This window comes from Neophocaena asiaeorientalis, unplaced genomic scaffold (genome assembly GCF_003031525.2).
Source record: "Neophocaena asiaeorientalis asiaeorientalis breed wild unplaced genomic scaffold, Neophocaena_asiaeorientalis_V1.1 scaffold172, whole genome shotgun sequence".
In the NCBI taxonomy this organism is placed as follows: domain Eukaryota; kingdom Metazoa; phylum Chordata; class Mammalia; order Artiodactyla; family Phocoenidae; genus Neophocaena; species Neophocaena asiaeorientalis.
The window spans coordinates 1-21,700 of NW_020173716.1; the positions used below are offsets into that span (position 1 = coordinate 1).

The 21,700-nt window shown below is 36.6% G+C and overlaps 1 protein-coding gene across 1 annotated transcript in view; it reads right to left on the reverse strand.

The window, feature by feature from the left end:
- Window positions 1–600: 600 nt before the first annotated feature.
- Window positions 601–21,700, reverse strand: part of FAM171B (family with sequence similarity 171 member B) — a 65,827-nt gene continuing 44,727 nt past the window's right edge. The window contains exons 5-8 of the mRNA XM_024750650.1: window positions 13,605–13,775; window positions 10,333–10,449; window positions 5,476–5,599; window positions 601–5,231 (exon numbers count right to left, since the gene is read on the reverse strand). Coding sequence (XP_024606418.1) covers window positions 3,887–5,231; window positions 5,476–5,599; window positions 10,333–10,449; window positions 13,605–13,775 — 1,757 coding nt within the window. The 3' untranslated portion in view covers window positions 601–3,886. The remainder of the gene's footprint in view (window positions 5,232–5,475; window positions 5,600–10,332; window positions 10,450–13,604; window positions 13,776–21,700) is intronic.

Consider the following 21,700-nt stretch of genomic DNA (forward strand, 5'->3'; position numbering starts at 1 on the left):
GATCTCCGCGTCTTACTCTTCCGCCATCTTCAAGGTCCCACAGGTATTTCTAGTACCATATTTATTTAAGTTGTACAAAATGTCTAAAAACATGAAGTCAGGATAATCATTCTAAAAGATATTCTAAAGCCCCAAAATACAGACTGCATGAACTTGGGCATTGTTCAATTAACTGAGCAGAAGGGGTCTTGAAGGAGATCCAGCTCTCTAAGTGTAAACAGCCTTTGTGTCATCATTTAGTCTTTGGTTTAAAGTCAAAAGAAATTTTTTTGCAGGGGCTGTGGGAGGGTGTATTATATCATTTCTCCTTTAGAATATAAAACTGCAACTACCTAAATATCTATCAGATTATCTTGAAAAGTATTCTCATTGAATGGAAAAATAATGTCTATACTCAGCTTTAGTAGTAAAAATGTGAACCTTGGAGAACGTGAAATACAAAGAGAAATCAAGTTCATTATATAAACAAAGGGTATTCAAATATGTTTATTTTACTGTAGGGAGTGTAATAAAGAAAAAATAATTGAATATCCACTATATTAAACAACAGTTTAGGGAGGAATGTTTCATAGTTTACCCAAAATAAAACAATGCATCAAGTACATTTTTAGATTTATTTTATTATCTTTACTGAACTATGTTTAACATTTTTCAAATCTTCAGATTGTTAACAGTTTTCAGCAGTAAATATCCTAGTAATGGCACTAAGTACACTGAAATGTGAGATTCCTCTGATGAAAGAATACAAAAGATAGAAACACTTGGAAACAAGAGAGCAAAATGTCAACTCTAGGTCTGAGATGGAAATTAACATAGTCAAATTCTTTACAACTCTAGTACATGGAGAAATGAGTACTTCATTCCCTACAAATGAATATGTAACTTGGAGCTTCACCTTCCTGGGAAGTTTTGAGGGACAAAATTTGACCCACAGACCCCTAAAACTCTATACTATGTATTGATACCAGAGGATTCAAACACATAGAAAGTGATCTGAAAATGACTGCCAAAGCAAAGAAGTGCTTTTATTCCTCAATACTGGTGACCTTCGTGGTATACTGTGTATTATAAAAGGGCATAATCCCTATACAACTGCATAAATGTCATAAAAATGGATTTTATAAATTCAAGATAATATGTATTCAAAAATACATATAGCTGGTGCTTTAGTAAACGAACCCATCAGTTAATTAAGGGATAATTTTGCCTTTAAGATATATCCAAAGTATATATAAAGGATCCACAGATGTTAACAATTTGTGACCAAAATTCTCAAGGTTTTCATTTGCAAAAAACTTAGTTTTCAATTTAAAAATTTTAAGAAAGTTGTGAATATTGCAGGTTTATTATCACTTGGGTTAAGAAAAAGTAGATGGCTTCAGCTTTTTAACAGGAAATTTGTGAACTACTCACAAATGAGAAGTGACACATTTTGTTTGGATCATTAGAAAAGATAAATTGCCTATACTTCCCAATTGAGAACAGAATGTGCGGTGTATAAAAAAATAAGACTTTATTCTGAAACCAAAAATCGTATTTCTAGAAAAGCCCTTGGGGATACATCTTCTCATTTCCTTTATACAAGAGTGAGTAAGTGGCATACCTGAATGGTATACCCTTATATCAATGTGTGTATTCCATTACCAAGATAAGAGATTAGACATTTTTAAGGGTGGGGAAAATATACACTTAAAATATTGAAGTGCGGTATATTACTATATAGTTTCTAACTTCATTCCAACATAAACAATGTATCAATATAAACTGGATTCAAACAATAATTAAACACACAAAGAGATGTCACTTGCATGCAAAATTCATTGTTCCAACGTGAAACACGAGGTCTATATTTTTAATTAATAAAACGGCACATCTGTTTAATTTGGCTAACAGAAAGAAAATGCACATTTAAGAAAGATGTTATCATATCCTTCTAATAAAGCAAATCTATATCAAAGGCACTTCAGCAGAGCACTAACTCCTTAACCTTTTCCAAATCGTTTTCATTTATGCCGCTTTTACTACATCTTTCTGTGTAAACCAATAAAAAGCCGCTTCTAATTTTGGACCTTATCACTCCCCCCCCGCCCCCAAAAAAAGTAAATCTAGGTATTATCCAAAACATTTATCTCTTTCATGGATTGGGGTAGAATATAGCAAACTTTTGCCTAGGTCTTAAATTCTTCGGGTTAATACAGAAAGGTAGGAGTGTCATCTGACATGTTAGATGCTTCAGAAGTGGTTGCAGGAAAAAACTGGCTGAAGTCTACTGTCTTGGGGAAAAAGCTGTTGCCTTTTGTTGTATATCTATATAATTTGACTCAAGCTAATGTGGCTAATTTTAGTTCTTTCAACTTGTTTATGTGCCTTGGGTCTCTATGTTGCTTCCAAGTTAATTAGTAGGGCATGAGAAATAAAGCAATTTAGTTTCATTTTTTCCCCAGGGGAAAGGGGAAGCTGCTTCAGACATCTGTCTTTATGGAAATTAAGAAAAAATGGAATGAGCTGATTTTAATTAACAAAGAGCTTCATTTTTAGGACATATGAATGATAATTTGGAGTAGAAAACACATAATTAAAAACAGCTGTTGAATGTGTTCACACTGAATTCTTTGCTATGATGACAAGAATATGAATATATGACTTCCAAACTTGGAAAAAATGTTATATAACTTAAAGCATTTAAGTGATTTAAGAAAAATCTTTTACTTTTCCCATGAAATTGAAACTGTTTTTCCCAAACATTTTTTATGAATGTCAACTGAAAAAAAAGATCTGGATCTACACCTAGTATCATGAAGGTATTTTTGAGTCTCAGGGAAATGGCATTTTTTTTTTCTGCTTGACATTTCAGAAAATATTGAAATATTTACTTCCTTTAGCTCCACATATTTTAATTTTGAGTGTTCATAAGAAACTTTCAATTCATTGATTTTTTTAAATCAAGTTTAATAGTGTTTAAGTGACTAAATTTTTTTAAATAGAAGAAATACCTTAAAACTGATTTTAGCCTACATGTATCAGTGAGTCAAACTAAAAACTGGGGAGGGGGAGGAATGTTTGGGTTTCTTTTTTTTTTAGATTGGTAAAAAGTTTTCCTTGACAGCTAAGCTCACTTCACTTTTGGTGATGGGGAAGGGGGTAAGACATTTTTAAATAAAAATTCAGTATCAGGGCATTCATTTCTCAGATTTCTGAATAAACTAACACCTTTTTATTCTGTGACGCTGTATCCAAAAACAACCAAAGAGCTGGCATTTCCCTCTCTAACAACCAAGTAGCTTCTTGCCCATCTTATGTGAGTATGGAATTTACTTTTGGGTTGATAACAATACACATGCTGTTTAAAAAAGAAAGAAAATGAGGTTTGGCCTTTGAACTCTAGAATAACAGCAATCCAGAATATTTATCAAGTTGTTTTCAAGTATAGGCAGTGGAAAACATGATAGTAACATTTCACAAGAATATGATACCTGAAGAATACAGTTTCATTTCTGAACATTTCACAGGGGTAGTCATCAAAGCAGAAGCAACATTTTTTAGTAGTACACTTTTCACTGTTATTCTTCAGAGTCAGGACTCAACTTGCGGACTGAGCAACATTTCTGGATAACTAACATCTTGAAGCTATTTTACATTTTGAACTCTTGGATACTTCAAATTCATCACCCAAAAATAAATGAAAAGAATAGGCCAGAAAAAGCATTCCTTGGTATCTTTCTTTCTCTCACTACTGAATTACCATTTTACTATTTACTCTGCTTGAGACATGTCCAGGGACCATGAGATTGCTCAGTCTCAACTTCTGCAGAAGTTCATACGGCAGTTTACAACAACAAGCAAGACTAAACAGCACGAGACAGCAGAGACACGACCACTCTTGGTGTTAATTGATGGGAATCAGTGGGCGTTCCTCTCGCTTCTTCCAGATATTAGTCTTGCTATCTTTTTTGACGAGTGGTGGTCTTCCCCTTTTTTTAGTGGGGGATATATTGGCTTCAAAATCTTCAACGGTGCTTTTTCTTCCTGGGGACTCTTCCCCAGGGTGCTCCATGATAGCTCCACTCCCTCCATCTAGGAAGTGCCTTAAAGCTGGGTCCTCAGGGGAGCAGACAGTGGTTCCACTCTCACTACTGCTCAGGTCTAAATCTTCTAAGTAAAGGATCTTAGGCTGATGCATACTTTTGATGAACGTTTTTTCCCTCTCCAGTTTTCTACTTGAGTGGTGCTCATTCATGTCTACCCCAGAGTCCAGACTCGTGTCGTTGCTCTGGGCTCTCTTGCCCTTTTTCAGGTCTATGAAGGAGTGCCTCACTTGTGCGACTGGCTTTCCATCAAGAGACACAAACCAGGCTCTGGGATGGGGGGAGGGCTTTCCTTTGGACAGTTCTAGGAGGGTCTGTTCTGAAATTCCTTGAAGCTCTGATGAAAAGGGAGTCATTACAACAGCTTCATTTAGTGTTCCAGGAACAGAAACAGATTCTAGTAGGCTGTTTGAATACCGGCTCCAATCTGAAGTTTGGGATGGCAAGCTCTGTTGACCTTCGAGTGGGATATTCTCTTCCCTGGCATCTGGAGGCTGTACATGAGAATGCATTGGCATTTTGGGCAATGTCTGTGTAAAGTTCTCTCTATTTACTGGTTCCATCAATTGGCCATAGACTAACTGTCCCTTTCTTGGCAAAGTAGCTGACTTAGCAGTATGTAACTGCTCTGGAGTGGAGAAGAGGTCAGATGTCTGAAGGATGGCAATGGGCTGGCTGTAGATATGCATAAGCTGTTCTGGAATGTGAGAATGCCCATACACATCTTCACTACCTGTGAGATACCTCTTTTCCTCTTGAGCATCACCTAGAGATGAAGATATATTGTTGTTAATATGTTTAGGTTGTTTGGACCCTACATTGGGCTCCAAAGACTGAGCTGGGTTTCTTGAGTAATTATTTTGATTGACTGACAGAAATGAAACATCTTCATTGTAGATTTTTAAACTGTCCCGAGTTTTTACCATGGAAACTCTTTCTTCTGCTTCTACCTTTGATGGTTCCTTTTTCTGAGGGTTGTACGAGGAGCTTTTGGCACTGAATAACTGTGACTTGTCCTCGGTTTTTAATGCAACTTTGACTGAACTGATGTGATTTATGTGAGTTGTTGAAGTTGTCTGGTCTCTCTTGAGGACCTCAAGTTTAGTGATATTTCTTTCTCTTTTCTGTGGAGTACCACACTTATCCCTAGAGTAGAAGAGAAGGCAAAAAAATGTTTAAAACTTATCTAGAAGGTTTCATTTTAAAAAATCATCTCATAATATGTTTATTAATATATGCAATGCTACTCTAAGAATATATCCATTTTTATTTTAATCTACATATTTTAAAGATCAAACCATTGATTTCTACTAACATTGTAATACACAGAACTGACATGATACTATAACCTGATAGTCTCTGTGTTCATACACATTAATATTGTTCTTACCTGCAATAACAAAGAAGTACAGCAAAAAATCCAATGACAATGACTATTGTTCCTCCTAATATGGCTGAAAGAAACACTGTGTGGTAGGCAGTTATGTCCTTTGAATCTCCATTTATACCTGACCCTAAATGGTTCAAAATAAACAAATAAAGAGAAAATATATTATTTTAGGTCAAATTTTCAATGTCCTATCTTGGGCAAGGCAGACTAAATATGTGTATACACAGTTGTATTTATTTGCTCCCCTCCCATGGCAGGCTTCCCTGTGGGTGGACATTACTTTCCCTACCCACTTTGGGCTTAATCAATTGACTTGCTCTGCCCAGTGAAACGTGAGCATCTTAAATGAGGCCGCCTGAATGGCCTGTCCTCTTGCTAAGGCCCTCTACTATGTGAATAGTATATCCCAAAGTTTTGCTATTCCTTCAACCTAGGTTCTGGAACGAGAAAAAATGTTGAGCTGAACCAAGCCAAGCCCAACAGTCATGAAGTGAAAGCAACAAAGAAGTGTTTGCTATCGTTAGCTGCTGAGATAACAGGTTTGTTTGTTACTGATGGCTGAGTATTGCAGAAAGTGGCAGCGAGATGCTGAACTGCTGCTATGACAAAACCTAAAATGTGTGACACTGGCTTCCAAGCCAGGCAGTGAGGAAACTGTTGCAGGAGGCAATAAAAATGGTGGCCCAAGCCATGTGGTAGCAAAATATTTGCTGGCATAAACTGGGAGAAAATATTTCTAACGACAGCTTTGTGCAAAGAGGTTTTGAGATAGAATGTAGTGAGTGTTGACTATGATTAGCTGCATTTGATTGAAAAAGAAATTTTAAAGGTAAATTCAAAAAGAATTTGCCAAAGTAAGCAGGGATGAAAAGGACCAAAGAGAATGCAAAAACTGGGGGACCTGAAGAATTAAAAGTTGCAACTTTTAATTGCAGGCTGGACTCCAGAACAAGATGACGCTATGATCCCAGCAAGCTAAGCCCAGCAGCGGCACAGGTGAGCCATTATTCTTCTTCATGAGCACATATATACAATGAGCACATGTATACAGTGCTGTTGTAATTAGCTTAACTGCAGTAAAAGCAGACTAAGCACTGGGATGATCAGTGCAGGCTATGAATATTCTGCATGAAAATAAATGCAACTTATCTATCTTGAGGTAATGTTTCAACGTCACTACGACCTAATTTTGCTCAAAAATGTATGTAACAACAACTCTACTGATCAGTGTCAACTGGATTTTAATATGTATTCAAGGTGATGAGACATCCGATTTTCTGGTCATCTTGACCATGAGAAGATGTCCAGCATGAAGCTTTCAGCTTCACCAAGGACATTGGAAAGACTAAGGATCACGAGGCCTTTAGATCCTTTAACTTTTGCATCATCTAAGTTGATTAAAGTAATAGTAATATTAAAGGATTTGGAGAAGCAGTGTTGTGGTTATGCATTCAGACTTTAGAGCCAGAATGCCTGAACTGGAATCCTGGCCTCACCTTTCTTCCTGTGAGGTATTGGGCAGGCTTCATTTACTTGTGTCTCAGTCCATAACTGTCATACCTCACCCATGTGGGTTGTTACAAAGATTAAATGGGTCAATACGTATAAATATTTACAACAGCGCTTAGCACATGATAAGCACTCAGTGTTAGCTATATTATACCACTGTTGTTAAATGAAACATCAAGGTTATAGAACAGGCACTTCAGTATTGACCATGCTTTCCTATGTGGTAATTGATAATAAAATGTTTATCAGATTGAATAGGCAACCAAGCACAGCATCGCACAATATGAAATTTCTTCAAACAGAAAAGAGATAAGAGTAACAATTCTACCTACAGATTCTTATTCAGGATCCAGAGCTGCAACAGAGTAAAGTTCGGCTATTAACTGGGTGAAATTCAACTTCTTCTCCAAAAGAATATTGAATATATATTTCCACAATAGAGTAATGCTAACAATTTTCACTCCACAGAATTCCAACAGAACTCACTTTTGGAATTAAGAGGCTGACATTGTTGCATCTGTCCCAAATCTTATAGGTATGACAATAGCAAAAAAGCATACATCTGCATGTGTGTGTGGGCGCACTGGGTGTATATGCGCATGCCCAAAAGGGGTTAGAAAGGTAGAAAATTATAATATATTTTCATTCAAATATACCTGAAAATGCATATTTAAAAAAAGTAATGGTACTTGTTTAATAAATTCTATACTCAGCCACCTACTTACCTGTAGCAATCTGTGAAAAACCAACTGATTTTAATTTCTTGCACTTAAACAGATTTCTAGAATTCCTTGAAAAAATATTAAGATTTACTTTAAAAACAGATTTAGTATATTATTAACCAAATTATAACTAAAGTAGCTCTAGCACACCAGACACTAACTGGCCCATGATAGGACCAATTTTGAGTTTACTGTAACACTCGCATCCTAAAATGTTTAGGGACATTAGTGATCCTCATATCCAACTTCCGCAATTTAGAAAAAAGAAAACTAATAGATGGGTAAGTACCTATTTCAAGCTTACCCTGTTAATTACTGTCAAAGCCAGAACTACAGTCAAGTTATCAAGTTATCCATATTTCTCGTATGGATTTTTCAACACCATCACTAGAAGGTATCTAATTCAAACTGAACGGGAATCCCACACTTCTATGTTAGTACTCTTGATTCACACAAAATCGTTCTTGACATATAAGCTAAAACAAAACTTCCACCTATTTTAGAAAATTATTTCAGCTTTTATAATTCATAGTCATCTTGTATAGATTGGTTGCTTCAGGTATATTTTCAGTGGAAAGCACACTTCTCTATAAAACTCAAGTGCCCCTTAGGTCATTTTTGTTAGAAATGAAAGAACTTGGATTTAGCTGAAGTATTAAATATTGTTCTTTTTCATCTTTTCATCATTTTATAGTTGCAAATCTAGAATGGGATATGGTCAGAGAGCTGGCAAGACTGCATGATATCTTGCACCATGAAAAACAAAAGTAATCACCCTCTGGTTTCTGAATAAATCTCATAAGCACTAAGTTCAAACAAAAACAGAACATCCTCTTGATCGTAATGGTTAATATTAATAGCTCATATTTCTTCTATTGAAATACTAAATTTTAGCTTCAATGAAAAAAAGTCTTGTTACCTTGCATGGTTTAAAATTCAAAGGTTGTCAAATGTAAAATGAAAATATCAAACTATTTTTAAAATTGCAGAAAAAAATCAAAGCCTAACAAAGTTAGCAGATAAATTGCTAACAAAGTTAGCAGATAAATTGCTACAGAGAAATGTATGTAAAATATCATCCACATCCTGGATCACGGTGTGCACTGGGACTATTCCTGAACAGCATGAAATAGCCAGGTTGCAGCTGCCTTTCAGCTGGGAACCAAGACACTAGATAAACCAAAAGAATTTTCTCTGACACATGATTAAAGATGAAGGAATGACATATGCATTTGCCTTTCACACTTTCCCTAAACTTTACTAAAATGACACTGAAAGCTTTGTTTTTCTTTTTTTATATTATTTTTTTTCATCTTGATTGGAGTACACTTGCTTTACAATGCTGTGTTAGTTTCTGCTGTATAACAAAGTGAATCAGCTATATGTATATTTGTTTTTATAAATAGACAAAAACCCATAGGTTAAGGCAGACTGAGATAAGAGACAAGAGCAACAAGATGCTGACTGCTGGAAAGTTGACTTAGCAGAGCTGGCAGCAGGGAAAGCCAAGAATTATACCAGTGAACACCCAGATGCCCTAGAAAGTGGTAGCAGGTCCATGATGCAACCAGTCTACACTACAGTAGGTTAGAGTATTTCTTTTAAGATGAATTAATGGATGAAACATGCAACCAGTCTACACTACAGTAGGTTAGAGTATTTCTTTTAAGATGAATTAATGGATGAAACATGCAACCAGTCTACACTACAGTAGGTTAGAGTATTTCTTTTTTTAAGATGAATTAATGGATGAAACATGCAATGTTTGAGTATTTTGAGATAGAAATCCTACATCTTGAGTTGTGTTTAAGTACAAAGTAAATAGATAATTTGATACCATGTTAAATCTAGGAAAAATGAAATACTTATTTCTCCTAGAATATGAATAGGCCATTCCTAGCAGATAGCTCTTGGTCTTTGTCCACCTTCTGTGCATATGTCAGGCCACTCTCCATTTGAGCTATCACTTGTCTTATCTCGGAAACAGTCTGGGGACACTATTATTCAACAGCCCCTCCTCCTCCCCACCGCAGCCCCACCAAGGAGAATGCTCACGACCTAAGTCTGGGCCCATCTAAATTCCACATCTCTAGAAAGATCAGGAACAGTATGAGGAAAGGACTGCAAAGGGTTAGTATCAGCTGTTATGAAGCAGCAGTCTTCCAAAGACAGTCAAGTAGGTCTGCTAACTGGGCCCTCTAGGATTCCTGCCTTTTATAATCTGCTTCTTCAGCTTTCCCTAGGATTCTGCAAACTCCCTATATCCTAACACATTTTTTTAATTATCTAAAATCTATTCCTGTTTTTTGCAACCAAAAACTCTAACTGATCTGGGTAGAATTTATTCATAAAAAGTAAACTAAGGAAATTCTTGATTTGAATACACTTCATACTTCAGATTCATCAGATATTACAGCTACAAAGGACCTACGAGTTCATGGAATTTAATCTTTCCTGATACACATGGAAAAAATAAAATAAAGCTGAGATCAAGAGACTAAAAGCTTTTTCCAGTGTCATACAGTAAGTGGCAATGCTCAGAATAAAATAGGAATCTCCTAATATCAATTTCAGCATGACTATTTGGACTTTTTAAAATTTACTCTTTGTTTCATTTTTACCATACCTCTAGCTCCTGGAAGTGGAGCTGCTATCCAGTAGCCCAAATGAGGTGCCTCGTATGTCCAAATTAAATGATTGTTATATTCCTTGACCATTCCCCGGCCATGATTTACCCAAGCACCTACAAAGGAAGGCAAGTAAAAAATACTAATCAATTAGTTTATATATCTTTAATGCTGATAGGAGTTTGCTGATAGTCATGTATAGAATACTTTGCAGGACTTTTTCAAAGATTATGAAAACTGTGGCAGTATATTATCATGGGATAATATATATATATTACATCATAATACAGTACATATTATATTAAATAGAATAATCTGATTTGTTAAGACTAAAGGAAATAAAATCAATACTAATAAACTAAGGATATAGATCTATTTAGGGAAATCATGACTCCAAATAATGTCTACATTGTGCATATTGAGATATGTCTTAATAAGAATGTGAGTAATTAAATCCAAATTTATCAACAGGTGGTTGTTACCTATTCTGGGATTCTGATTAAACACTTATAGTCTATGTTTTATGGCCTTATTATTTATTAAATACTGTTTTGTTCTAGTACTGCTGGCTTGGCTCTTTTAGAGCTCACTTTTTAAAAACTTTTTAAAAAATGCTATTCGGATTCAATTAAATGTTATCCACAGAAAAAAGCATTCAGTAAAGCCAGTATCTTTTATGAAGTCCAGCATAACAAAGCTATTTATAAGTTTGGTGTATAGTTGTATTTGGTTTATTGGTTCCTTGTAATGATGTATATCTATAACATGTAAAACAGTGTTTTTAATAAGGTAGACAAACTTGGAATTATCAGAATAAGTCAACCTACTGCTTTTTAAATAGTCACGTTAAAACTAAGCATTACGTATGTGACAAATTAATTCAAAAATTTTGCCACTGGAAGGTACATTAGAGACAAAAGCCTTTTTCAGGAGAAACAATCAGAAAGCAGAACTCAAAGAAGATATTCTTCTTTAAAGTGTCTTAAAACGATTCTCTCATTCAACAAATTAGGAAATTGAGGCCGGAATAAATTAAATGATTTGTTCAAAATCACACTGCTGGTAAACGGACCAGAATCCAGGTCTTAGAGCTCTTAATCCAATGTTTAACAGTAGTATACCTCTGTGACATTGTGATTTATAATAAGAAATATATATGTGGTCTTAATCCCCAGTCCTGGCACACAGCTCCTAAAACCTCGGAATTTCCTATGTGATAAGGTCCAAAAAGGTGGAGAGTGTCTTTTGTTGTTCATAACAAGCTGCTTTCAATGACACCTGAGTTTATGTTAATGAGGTGAATTTTGGAAAGTCCCTGTGGATAGGAGGCTGGTTGCCAGAGGAGCCAACCACGTGATCAGAGTTGGACCTTTCATCCCCACCCCTACGCACCCCTGTAGAGGAGGAAGAGGGGCTGGAGTTTGAACTCAATCACCAGTGTTCAACGATTTAATCAAGCATGCTTATATAATAAGGCCTCCATAAAAATCCCTGAACTCCAGGGTTTAGAGAGCAGAGTTGGTGAACACGTGGAGGTGCTGGGAGGGTGGAGCACCCAGAGGAGAGAGCACTGAAGCTCCAGGCCCTTTCTCCCATACCTTGCCCTGTGCATCTCCTCCATCTGGCTATTACCAAGTCGTACCCTTCTATAACAAACTGATAATCTAGTTAGTAAACTGTCTTCCTGTGAGCTGTTCTAGCAAGTTATCAAACTCGAGGAGAGGGTCATGGGAACCTCCAATTTATAGCCAGCTGGGCAGAAGCATGGGTGACAAGCTGGACTTGCAACTGGCCTCTTGAGTTGGGGGCTGCAGGACTGAGCCCTTAACCTGTAGGATCTGACACTAACTCCAGGTAGAGAGTGTCTAAATTGAATGAAATTTTAGGACACTTATTAGCTCGTGTTAAGAGTCCTGCTTGGTACAGAAAAAACACCCTCACATTTGGTGACCAGAAGTGAAGTTTTAGAAGAAGAGTTTGTCCCTTCCAACTACCATTGTTACTTATATAGTTTCCAGTTTTTCTTAAACAATAATATATCCATGTTTTTATCTTCTATAGTGAACATGTGTGTGTTTGTGCCTCACTACCTACCCTTCCAGTTACAGTGAAACCTCATTCCAAATCTCCTTTGAGGATCTACTGCTCCCTATTCTCAGTCCACATGACTACTTTAGGGCTCCAATCCCAGTTCCAACACATGACTTAAGCCTAAATAAATTTGTGCAATCTATTTGCAGACCACAAAGATTGGTTCCAAGATGGGCATGCAAACCCCATTCTACAAATGCAGTGAATCCAAGGGCTTAGGTAATAGCTACTAGGAAAAGAATTTCTCTTTCTGTTGGACTTTAACCTCGTTGGACTTTAACCTGGGTAGTATAAAGTGAGAGCACCTACAGCCTTCTTGACACTCAGAAGGGAAATCCTATTCCAGAAAGGTATCAACACAGGAAACAGATGAGAAAGAAATCAAGTCCTGCAAAACTGTCTAGGTTGTGTAACATGACTTAACCCAAGACAGTTCTACCCCTGGACCCAGTTTTGGACTGATCATCTTTTCTTGTTTTTGTTTTTTGGTAAAGATTCCCACCTTATTTACATGGAAACACAAGAAAACCAAGAGAAGCAGAAAGGGAAAAAAGTGCATCCAGCTGCTATTTAGGAGGCTAAACTCAGGGAACAAAATTGGTACGAAAGATTTTTTTTTGGAAAATAATCTCTCTACTCTCTCTCCCTCTATAAATATAATACACATACATATATACACACACACATATAAAAAACAGTGTTATTTTCATGAAATTAGCATATATTTATCAATTGCTTTAGCCAAGCTTTTATATATAATTTCATATTTCCTATCAAAACAAAAATAAACTCATTAGAGCAGAAATAATTTAAAAAATTTTATTTCTGCTCAAAATATAAAAACATGGGAATATGAGTAAATAATGCTATCTTAAAATGTAACAGTGATATCCTTTTCCCACAATTGTATTGTTTTAATCAAAGTAGGGTCACTTTTCGTCATTAACAAAGTGCTTAAAATTATAATATTACTGATTTAGTACTCTACTAAAGATAAAACATTCAAATATAAATATTTTAATGTTTTAAATAATACATATTAAAATTTAATACTGTATATAAAATATAGAAATTTTATTTGTCAATTATACCTTAATAAAGATGAAAAATTAAATAAAAATATAGAAACATATTTCTAAAATATTCAAATATTCAGAACGTTTTCACCTAGCTCACATACCTGTGTTCATATCAAATGTCCAGGCAGGTATGTGATCCCCTGCAGTTATACCATTTGTACGTAGAAGTGGGAGAGAAATCTGAATAGAGCCATCCACCTTTAATTCTTTTCCTCCAGAATATATTTTCACACATATTGCAGCAAGAGGAGTCAGTTCATTGCCTTCAAAACCTAAAAACAGAAGACAGTTCATTAAAATCATATGTAAAACACAAACTGTAGTTGTGTATTAACAACAGACTAATATGGGCCTAAAATATCTAGTTCCTCTATTTCACCGAGGGTTATCCATTTTAATATCAAATAGATACTGGATTCTACTTAAGGATTTTTAAAGTATATAATATATCATAAATAAATGCTATACTTATGTAACATTGACAAATCAGTATGAGCCTAAAGATCAAATTCTCTCTGAGTCCTCTGATTTAAGGTCACTGGAATCTAATTCAATGTTTTTAAAAACCTACAAAACCAACAGGAAGGCTGCCTCTCTGAGGGGGAGACATTTGAGCAGTGGCCAAATGAGAAGGTGCCATCCATGAAGAGACCTCAGAGAAGAGCCTTCCAGGCAGAAGAAACCAGCACAAAGCTCCCAAATCGGAAGTGATCTTGGCATGTGTAAGAAAGAAAGAAGCCTGGAGGTCAGAGAGAGATGGAAATAGCATAGCGCCTTGGAGGCCATCGAAAGGAATCCTTATTATCGCTGCCACCGAATCTGGTATATGTCTTCAGTTACCAGACAGGGCAACCACTGGCTTATTGGAAATCTTCTGTTAAATGTAAGAGAATTAACCTTTGCAAACGTCCTGAAACTCTAACCATAAGGTAAGCAAAATAATGCCATACATATTCTGTAGACTAGTTGCACTGGTCAGTAATGCACTGTAAAAAGTACTATGTAATCTGTAAGTAATTATAATCTCTTTAATCAAACTATTTATAAAGCCAGCTGGCTTTCTTAACTCCACCCCTCAGTTTTATACAGCCGGTGGCTTCACATAGTGAATGCAGCGGAAACTGATGAAATCAGCATCCCACCGTTTGGGATAAGGCCAACTCAAAGAAGAAAGAAAAAAGAGTCTGAAAAACAATGAGGAGGAAACTTTCACAAAGAATTTTCATACTCGTACAGCTCTAGAACCGTACGATCCAGTAGAGTAGCCAGAAGCAGCATGCAGCAATTTAAATTTAAATGAAATGAGCAATACAGTTTCTCAGTGCACTGGTTATGTGTCAAGAGCTCAACAGCCACATGTGGCTCAGCAGCTACCAGACTGGGCAGAGCAGAACACTCCCATTTGGCAGCACAGCTCTAGAACTTTGAAAATGTTAGCAGCATTCTCAGGACAATTGAAATGTTTAATGAATAATCTCAAAAGCAGGTGGTAAAGGAATGCTGAAGGGCAGAGCACATTATGACTCCTTCCCACTGAATTTAATGAGTGTTGTTCATAAAAACCCTCCAATGCACCATGAGCTTCATTTGCAATAGTGTATATATTGGTACCATTCTTGTGATGTTTTTATTTTGAAAGCATCCTGTAACTTACAACTGGAAAACTTTGGCAGGTATCTTAGATTGGCTTCCTTAAGAAGCAAACCCTGAAATAACAATATGGAGGAAGCACCCACCACTGAGGGAATGGAGGAGTAACACAGAAGAAGGAAGCCAACACAGGATGTGTTAATGAACAGGTGTGTATGCGTTATGTGCTCTTTATCTGTCATTGGTTGAGAGCTTGCCCCTTGTGAGGGCCAAGTCTGCATCCTGGACCAGGGAATGCCCTTAGGCAGAGTCACAGATGTGTGCAGTAGGAAACATAGGCTTGTAACAGAAGACAGGGTCATCTGGCTGGGTTATCAACAGCATCAGCTACAGCAAGTTAGGAAAAAAAGGAAAAAAAAAAGCCTATCTAACCATAACATCTGTATGCTTATTACTCTAATTTCTGACTACTCCCCAAACGATATGGACCAAAAATTTGACTCAAAGGAAACCATAAAAATTACATATTGTCTGAAGTGATTTTAAAAACAGTGGAATAAATAGAAGTTAAAAAAAATAATTGCCAGGGGACATTCAAGATGGCAGAGGAGTTAAGATGTGGAGATCACCTTCCTCCCCACAAATACATCAAAAATACATCTACATGTATGTAACAACTCGTACAGAACACCTACTGAATGCTGGCAGAAGACCTCAAACTTCCCAAAGGGCAAGAAACTGCCCATGTACCTGGCTGTGTCGCTAACAGGGTCTTGGTGATCTGTCAGGGTGTCGGGCCTGAGCCTCTCAGGTGGGAGAGCCAAGCTCAGGACATTGGTCCAGCAGAGACCTCCTGGCCCAGCCTCATGTAATATCAATCAGCAAGCGCTCTCCCAGAGATCTCCATCTTGACGCTAAGACCCAGCTCCACTCAATGACCAGCAAGCTCCAGTGCTGAACTCCCCATGCCAAACAACTAGCCAGACAGAAACACAACCCCACCCATTAGCAGAGACACTGCCTAAAATCATAATAAGTTCACAGACACCCCACAACACACCACCGGACGCAGTCTTGCCCACCAGAAAGACAAGATCCAGCCTCATCCACCAGAACACAGGCACCAGTCCCCTCCACCAGGAAGCCTACACAACCCACTGAACCAACCTTACCCACGGGGGGAAGACACCAAAAACAATGGGAACTACAAACCTGCAGCCTGTGAAAAGGAGACCCCAAACACAGTAAGATAAGCAAGAGGAGAAGACAGAGAAATACACAGCAGATGAAGGAGCAAGGTAAAAACCCACCAGACCAAACAAATGAAGATGAAATAGGCAGTCTACCTGAAAAAGAATACAGAGTAATGACAGTAAAGATGATCCAAAATCTTGGAAGTAGAATGGAGAAAATACAAGAAACGTTTAACAAGGACCTAGAAGAACTAAAGAGCAAACAAACAGTGATGAACAACACAATAAATGAAATTAAAAATTCTCTAGAAGGAATCAATAGCAGAATAACTGAGGCAGAAGAATGGATAAGTGACTTGGAAGATAAAATAGTAGAAATAACTACCACAGAGAAGAATAAAGAAAAAAGAATGAAAAGAATTGAGGACAGTCTCAGAGACCTCTGGGACAACAATAAATGCACCAACATTCGAATTATAGGGGTCCCAGAAGAAGAGAAAAAGAAAGGGACTGAGAAAATATTTGAAGAGATTATAGTTGAAAACTTCCATAATATAGGAAAGAAAATAATCAAGTCCAGGAAGCACAGAGAGTCCCATACAGGATAAATCCAAGGAGAAATGCGCCAAGAGACATATTAATCAAACTAAATACACAGAAAAAATATTAAATGCAGCAAGGGAAAAACAATAAATAACACACAACGGAATCCCCATAGGTTAACAGCTGAGCTTTCAGCAGAAACTCTGCAAGCCAGAAGGGAGTGGCAGGACATATTTAAAGTGATGAAAGGGAAAAACCTACAACCAAGATTACTCTACCCAACAAGGATCTCATTCAGATGCGATGGAGAAATTAAAACCTAAGAGAATTCACCACCAACAAAACAGCTTTACAACAAATGCTAGGAACTAGGAACTTCTCTAGGCAGGAAACACAAGAGAGGAAAAGACCTACAATAACAAACCTAAAACAATTAAAATGGTAATAGGAACATACACATCAATAATTACCTTAAATGTAAATGGATTAAATGCTCCAACCAAAAGACACAGACTGGCTGAATGGATACAAAAACAAGACCCGTATGTATGCTGTCTATAAGAGACCCATTTCAGACCTAGGGACACATACAGACTGAAAGTGAGGGGATGGAAAAAGATATTCCATGCAAATGGAAATCAAAAGAAAGCTGGAGTTGTAATTCTCATATCAGACAAAATAGACTTTAAAACAAAGACTATTACAAGAGACAAAGAAGGACACTGCATAATGATCAAGGGATCAATCCAGGAAGAAGATATAACAATTGTAAATATTTATGCACCCAACATAGGAGCACCTCAATATATAAGGCAAATACTAACAGCCATGAAAGGGGAAATTGACAGTAACACAATCATAGTAGGGGACTTTAACACCCCACTTTCACCAATGGATAGATCATCCAAATTAAAATAAATAAGAAAACACTAGCTTTAAATGATATATTAAACAAGATGGACTTAATTGATATTTATAGGACATTCCATCCAAAAACAACAGAATACACTTTCTTCTCAAGTGCTCATGGGACATTCTCCAGGGTAGATCATATCTTGGGTCACAAATCAAGCCTTGGTAAATTTAAGAAAATTGAAATTGTATCAAGTATCTTTTCTGACCACAATGCTATGAGACTAGATATCAATTACAGGAAAAAAATCTGTAAGAAATATAAACACATGGAGCCTAAACAATACGTTATTAAATAACCAAGAGATCACGGAAGAAATCAAAGAGGAAATCAACACATACCTAGAAACAAATGACAATAAAAACATGATGACCGAAAACCTATGGGATGAAGCAAAAGCAGGTCTAAGAGGGAAGTTTATAGCAATACAATCCTATCTCAAGAAACAAGAAACATCTCGAATAAACAACCTAACCTTACACCTAAAGCAAGTACAGAAAGAAGAACAAAAAAAACCCAAAGTTAACAGAAGAAAATCATAAAGATCATATCATAAATAAATGAAAAAGAAATGAAGGAAACGATAGCAAAGATCAATAAAACTAAAAGCTGGTTCTTTGAGAAGATAAACAAAATTGATAAACCATTAGCCAGACTCATCAAGAAACAAAGGGAGAAGACTCAAATCAACAGAATTAGAAATGAAAAGGAGAAGTAACAACTGACACTGCAGAAATACAAAGGATCATGAGAGATTAATGCATGCAACTAATTATATGCCAATAAAATGGACAAACTGGAAGAAATGGACAAATTCTTAGAAAAGCACAACCTTTTGAGACTGAATCAGGAAGAAATAGAAAATATAAACAGACCAATCACAAGCACTGAAATTGAAACTGTGATTAAAAATCTTCCAACAAACAAAAGCCCAGGACCAGATGGCTTCACAGGCGAATTCTATCAAACATCATAGAAGAGTTAACACCTGTCCTTCTCAAACTCTTCCAAAATACAGCAGAGGGAGGAACACTCCCAAACTCATTCTGTGAGGCCACCATCACCCTGATACCAAAACCAGACAAAGATATCACAAAGAAAGAAAACTACAGGCCAATATCACTGATAAACATAGATGCAAAAATCCTCAACAAAATACTAGCAAACAGAATACAACAGCACATTAAAAGGATCATACACCATGATCAAGTGGAGTTTATCCCAGGAATGCAAGGATTCTTCAATATATGCAAATCAATCAATGTGATAAACCATATTAACAAACTGAAGGAGAAAAACCATATGATCATCTCAATAGATGCAGAGAAAGCTTTCGACAAAATTCAACACCCATTTATGATAAAAACCCTCCAGAAAGTAGGCATAGAGGGAACTTACCTCAACATAATAAAAGCCATATATGACAAACCCACAGCCAACATCGTTCTCAATGGTGAAAAACTGAAACCATTTCCACTAAGATCAGGAACAAGACAAGGTTGCCCACTCTCACTACTATTATTCAACATAGTTTTGGAAGTTTAAGCCACAGCAATCAGAGAAGAAAAAGAAATGAAAGGAATACAAATCGGAAAGGAAGAAGTAAAACTGTCACTGTTTGCAGATGACATGATACTATACATAGAGAATCCCAAAGATGCTACCAGAAAACCATTAGAGCTAATCAATGATTTGGTAAAGTAGCAGGATACAAAATTAATGCACAGAAATCTCCTGCATTCCTATACACTAATGATGAAAAATCTAAAAGAAAAATTAAGGAAACACTCCCACTTACCACTGCAACAAAATACCTAGGAATAAGCCTACCTAAGTAAACAAAAGACCTGTATGAAGAAAACTATAAGACACTGATGAAAGAAATTAAAGATGATACCAACAAATGGAGAGTTATACCATGTTCTTGGATTGGAAGAGTCAACATTGTGAAAATGACTCTACTACCCAAAGCAATCTACAGATTCAATGCAATCCCTATCAAACTATCAATGGCATTTTTCACAGAACTAGAAAAAAAATTTCACAATTTGTATGGAAACACAAAAGACCCCCGATAGCCAAAGCAATCCTGAGAAAGAGTATCAGAGCTGGAGGATTCAGGCTCCCTGACTTCAGACTATACTACAAAGCTACAGTAATCAGGATAGTATGGTACTGGCACAGAAACAGAAAGATAGATCAATGGAACAGGATAGAAAGCCCAGAGATAAAGCCATGCACATATGGTCACCTTATCTCTGATAAAGGAGGCAAGAATATACAATGGAGATAGATAACCTCTTCAATAAGTGGTGCTTGGAAAACTGGACAGCTACATGTATAAGAATGAAATTAGAACACTCCCTAACACCATACACAAAAATAAGCTCAAAATGGATTAAAGACCTAAATGTAAGGCCAGACACTATCAAACTCTTAAGAGGAAAACATAGGCAGAACACTCCATGACATAAATCACAGCAAGGTCCTTTTTGACCCACCTCCTAGATAAATGGAAATAAAAACAAAAATAAATGGGACCTAATGTAACTTAAAAGCTTTTGCACAGCAAAGGAAAGCATAAATAAGACCAAAAGACAACCCTCAGAATGGGAGAAAATATTTGCAAATCAAGTAACTGACAATGGATTATTCCCCAAAATTTACAAGCAGCTCATGCAGCTCAATATCAAAAAAACAAACAACCCAATCCAAAAATGGGCTGAAGACCTAAATCAACATTTCTCCAAAGAAGATATACAGATTGCCAACAAACACATGACAGGATGCTCAATATCACTAATCATGAGAGAGATGCAAATCAAAACTACAATAAAGTTTCAGCTCACACCGGTCAGAATGCCCATCATCAAAAAATCTACAAATGATATATGCTGGAGAGGGTGTGGAGAAAAAGTAACCCTCTTGCACTGTTGGTGGGAATGTAAATTGATACAGCCACTGTGGAGAACAGTATGGAGGTTCCTTTAAAAACTAAAATAGAACTACCATACAACCCAGCAATCCCACTACTGGGCATATACCCTGAGAAAACCATAATTCAAAAAGAGTCATGTAGCACAATGTTCACTGCAGCACTATTTACAATAGCCAGGACATGGAAGCAACCTAAGTGTTCACTGACAGATGAATGGATAAAGAAGATGTGGTGCACATATACAATGGAATATTACTCAGCCATAGAAAGAAATGAAATTGAGTTATTTGTAGTGAGGTGGATGGACCTAGAGACTGTCATACAGTGTGAAGTAAGTCAGAAAGAGTAAAACAAATATCGTATGCTAACACATATGTATGGAATCTAAAAAAAAAAAAAAAGGTTTTGAAGAACCAAGGGCAGGACAGGAATAAAGACACAGACGTAGAGAATGGACTGAGGACATGGGGAGGGGGAAGGGCCAAGTGAGAGAGTGGCATGGACATATATACACTACCAAAGGTAAAAGAGATAGCTAGTGGGAAGCAGCCGCATAGCACAGGGAGATCAGCTCAGTGCTTTGTGTCCACTTAGAGTGGTGGGAGAGGAAGGGTGGGAGGGAGACGCAAGAGGGAGGGGATATGGGGATATATGTATATGTATAGCTGATTCACTTTGTTGTGCAGCAGAAACTAGCAAACCATTGTGAAGCAATTATACTCCAATAAAGATGTTAAAAGAATAACAAACCTTGTAAAGTTTTAGCAAAATACACTGTATTTTCAAAGTGAAAAAATAATAATAATAAAATAAAAACAGTGGAGTTTGTTAATTGCAACAACTGGTAGAAATGGTAGAACAAGTGTGGATGTACAGAGGGAAGATACAGTTTTTACAGGTGTCATTCATAAGTTAATTGTTAAATAAAGTGTAAGATTCCATTATCTTTGTAATGTAGGTCATGACAGCCTTATGTAAGTGTACTAGTGCTGCTGAATATAAAAAGTACTTTTCAGTATT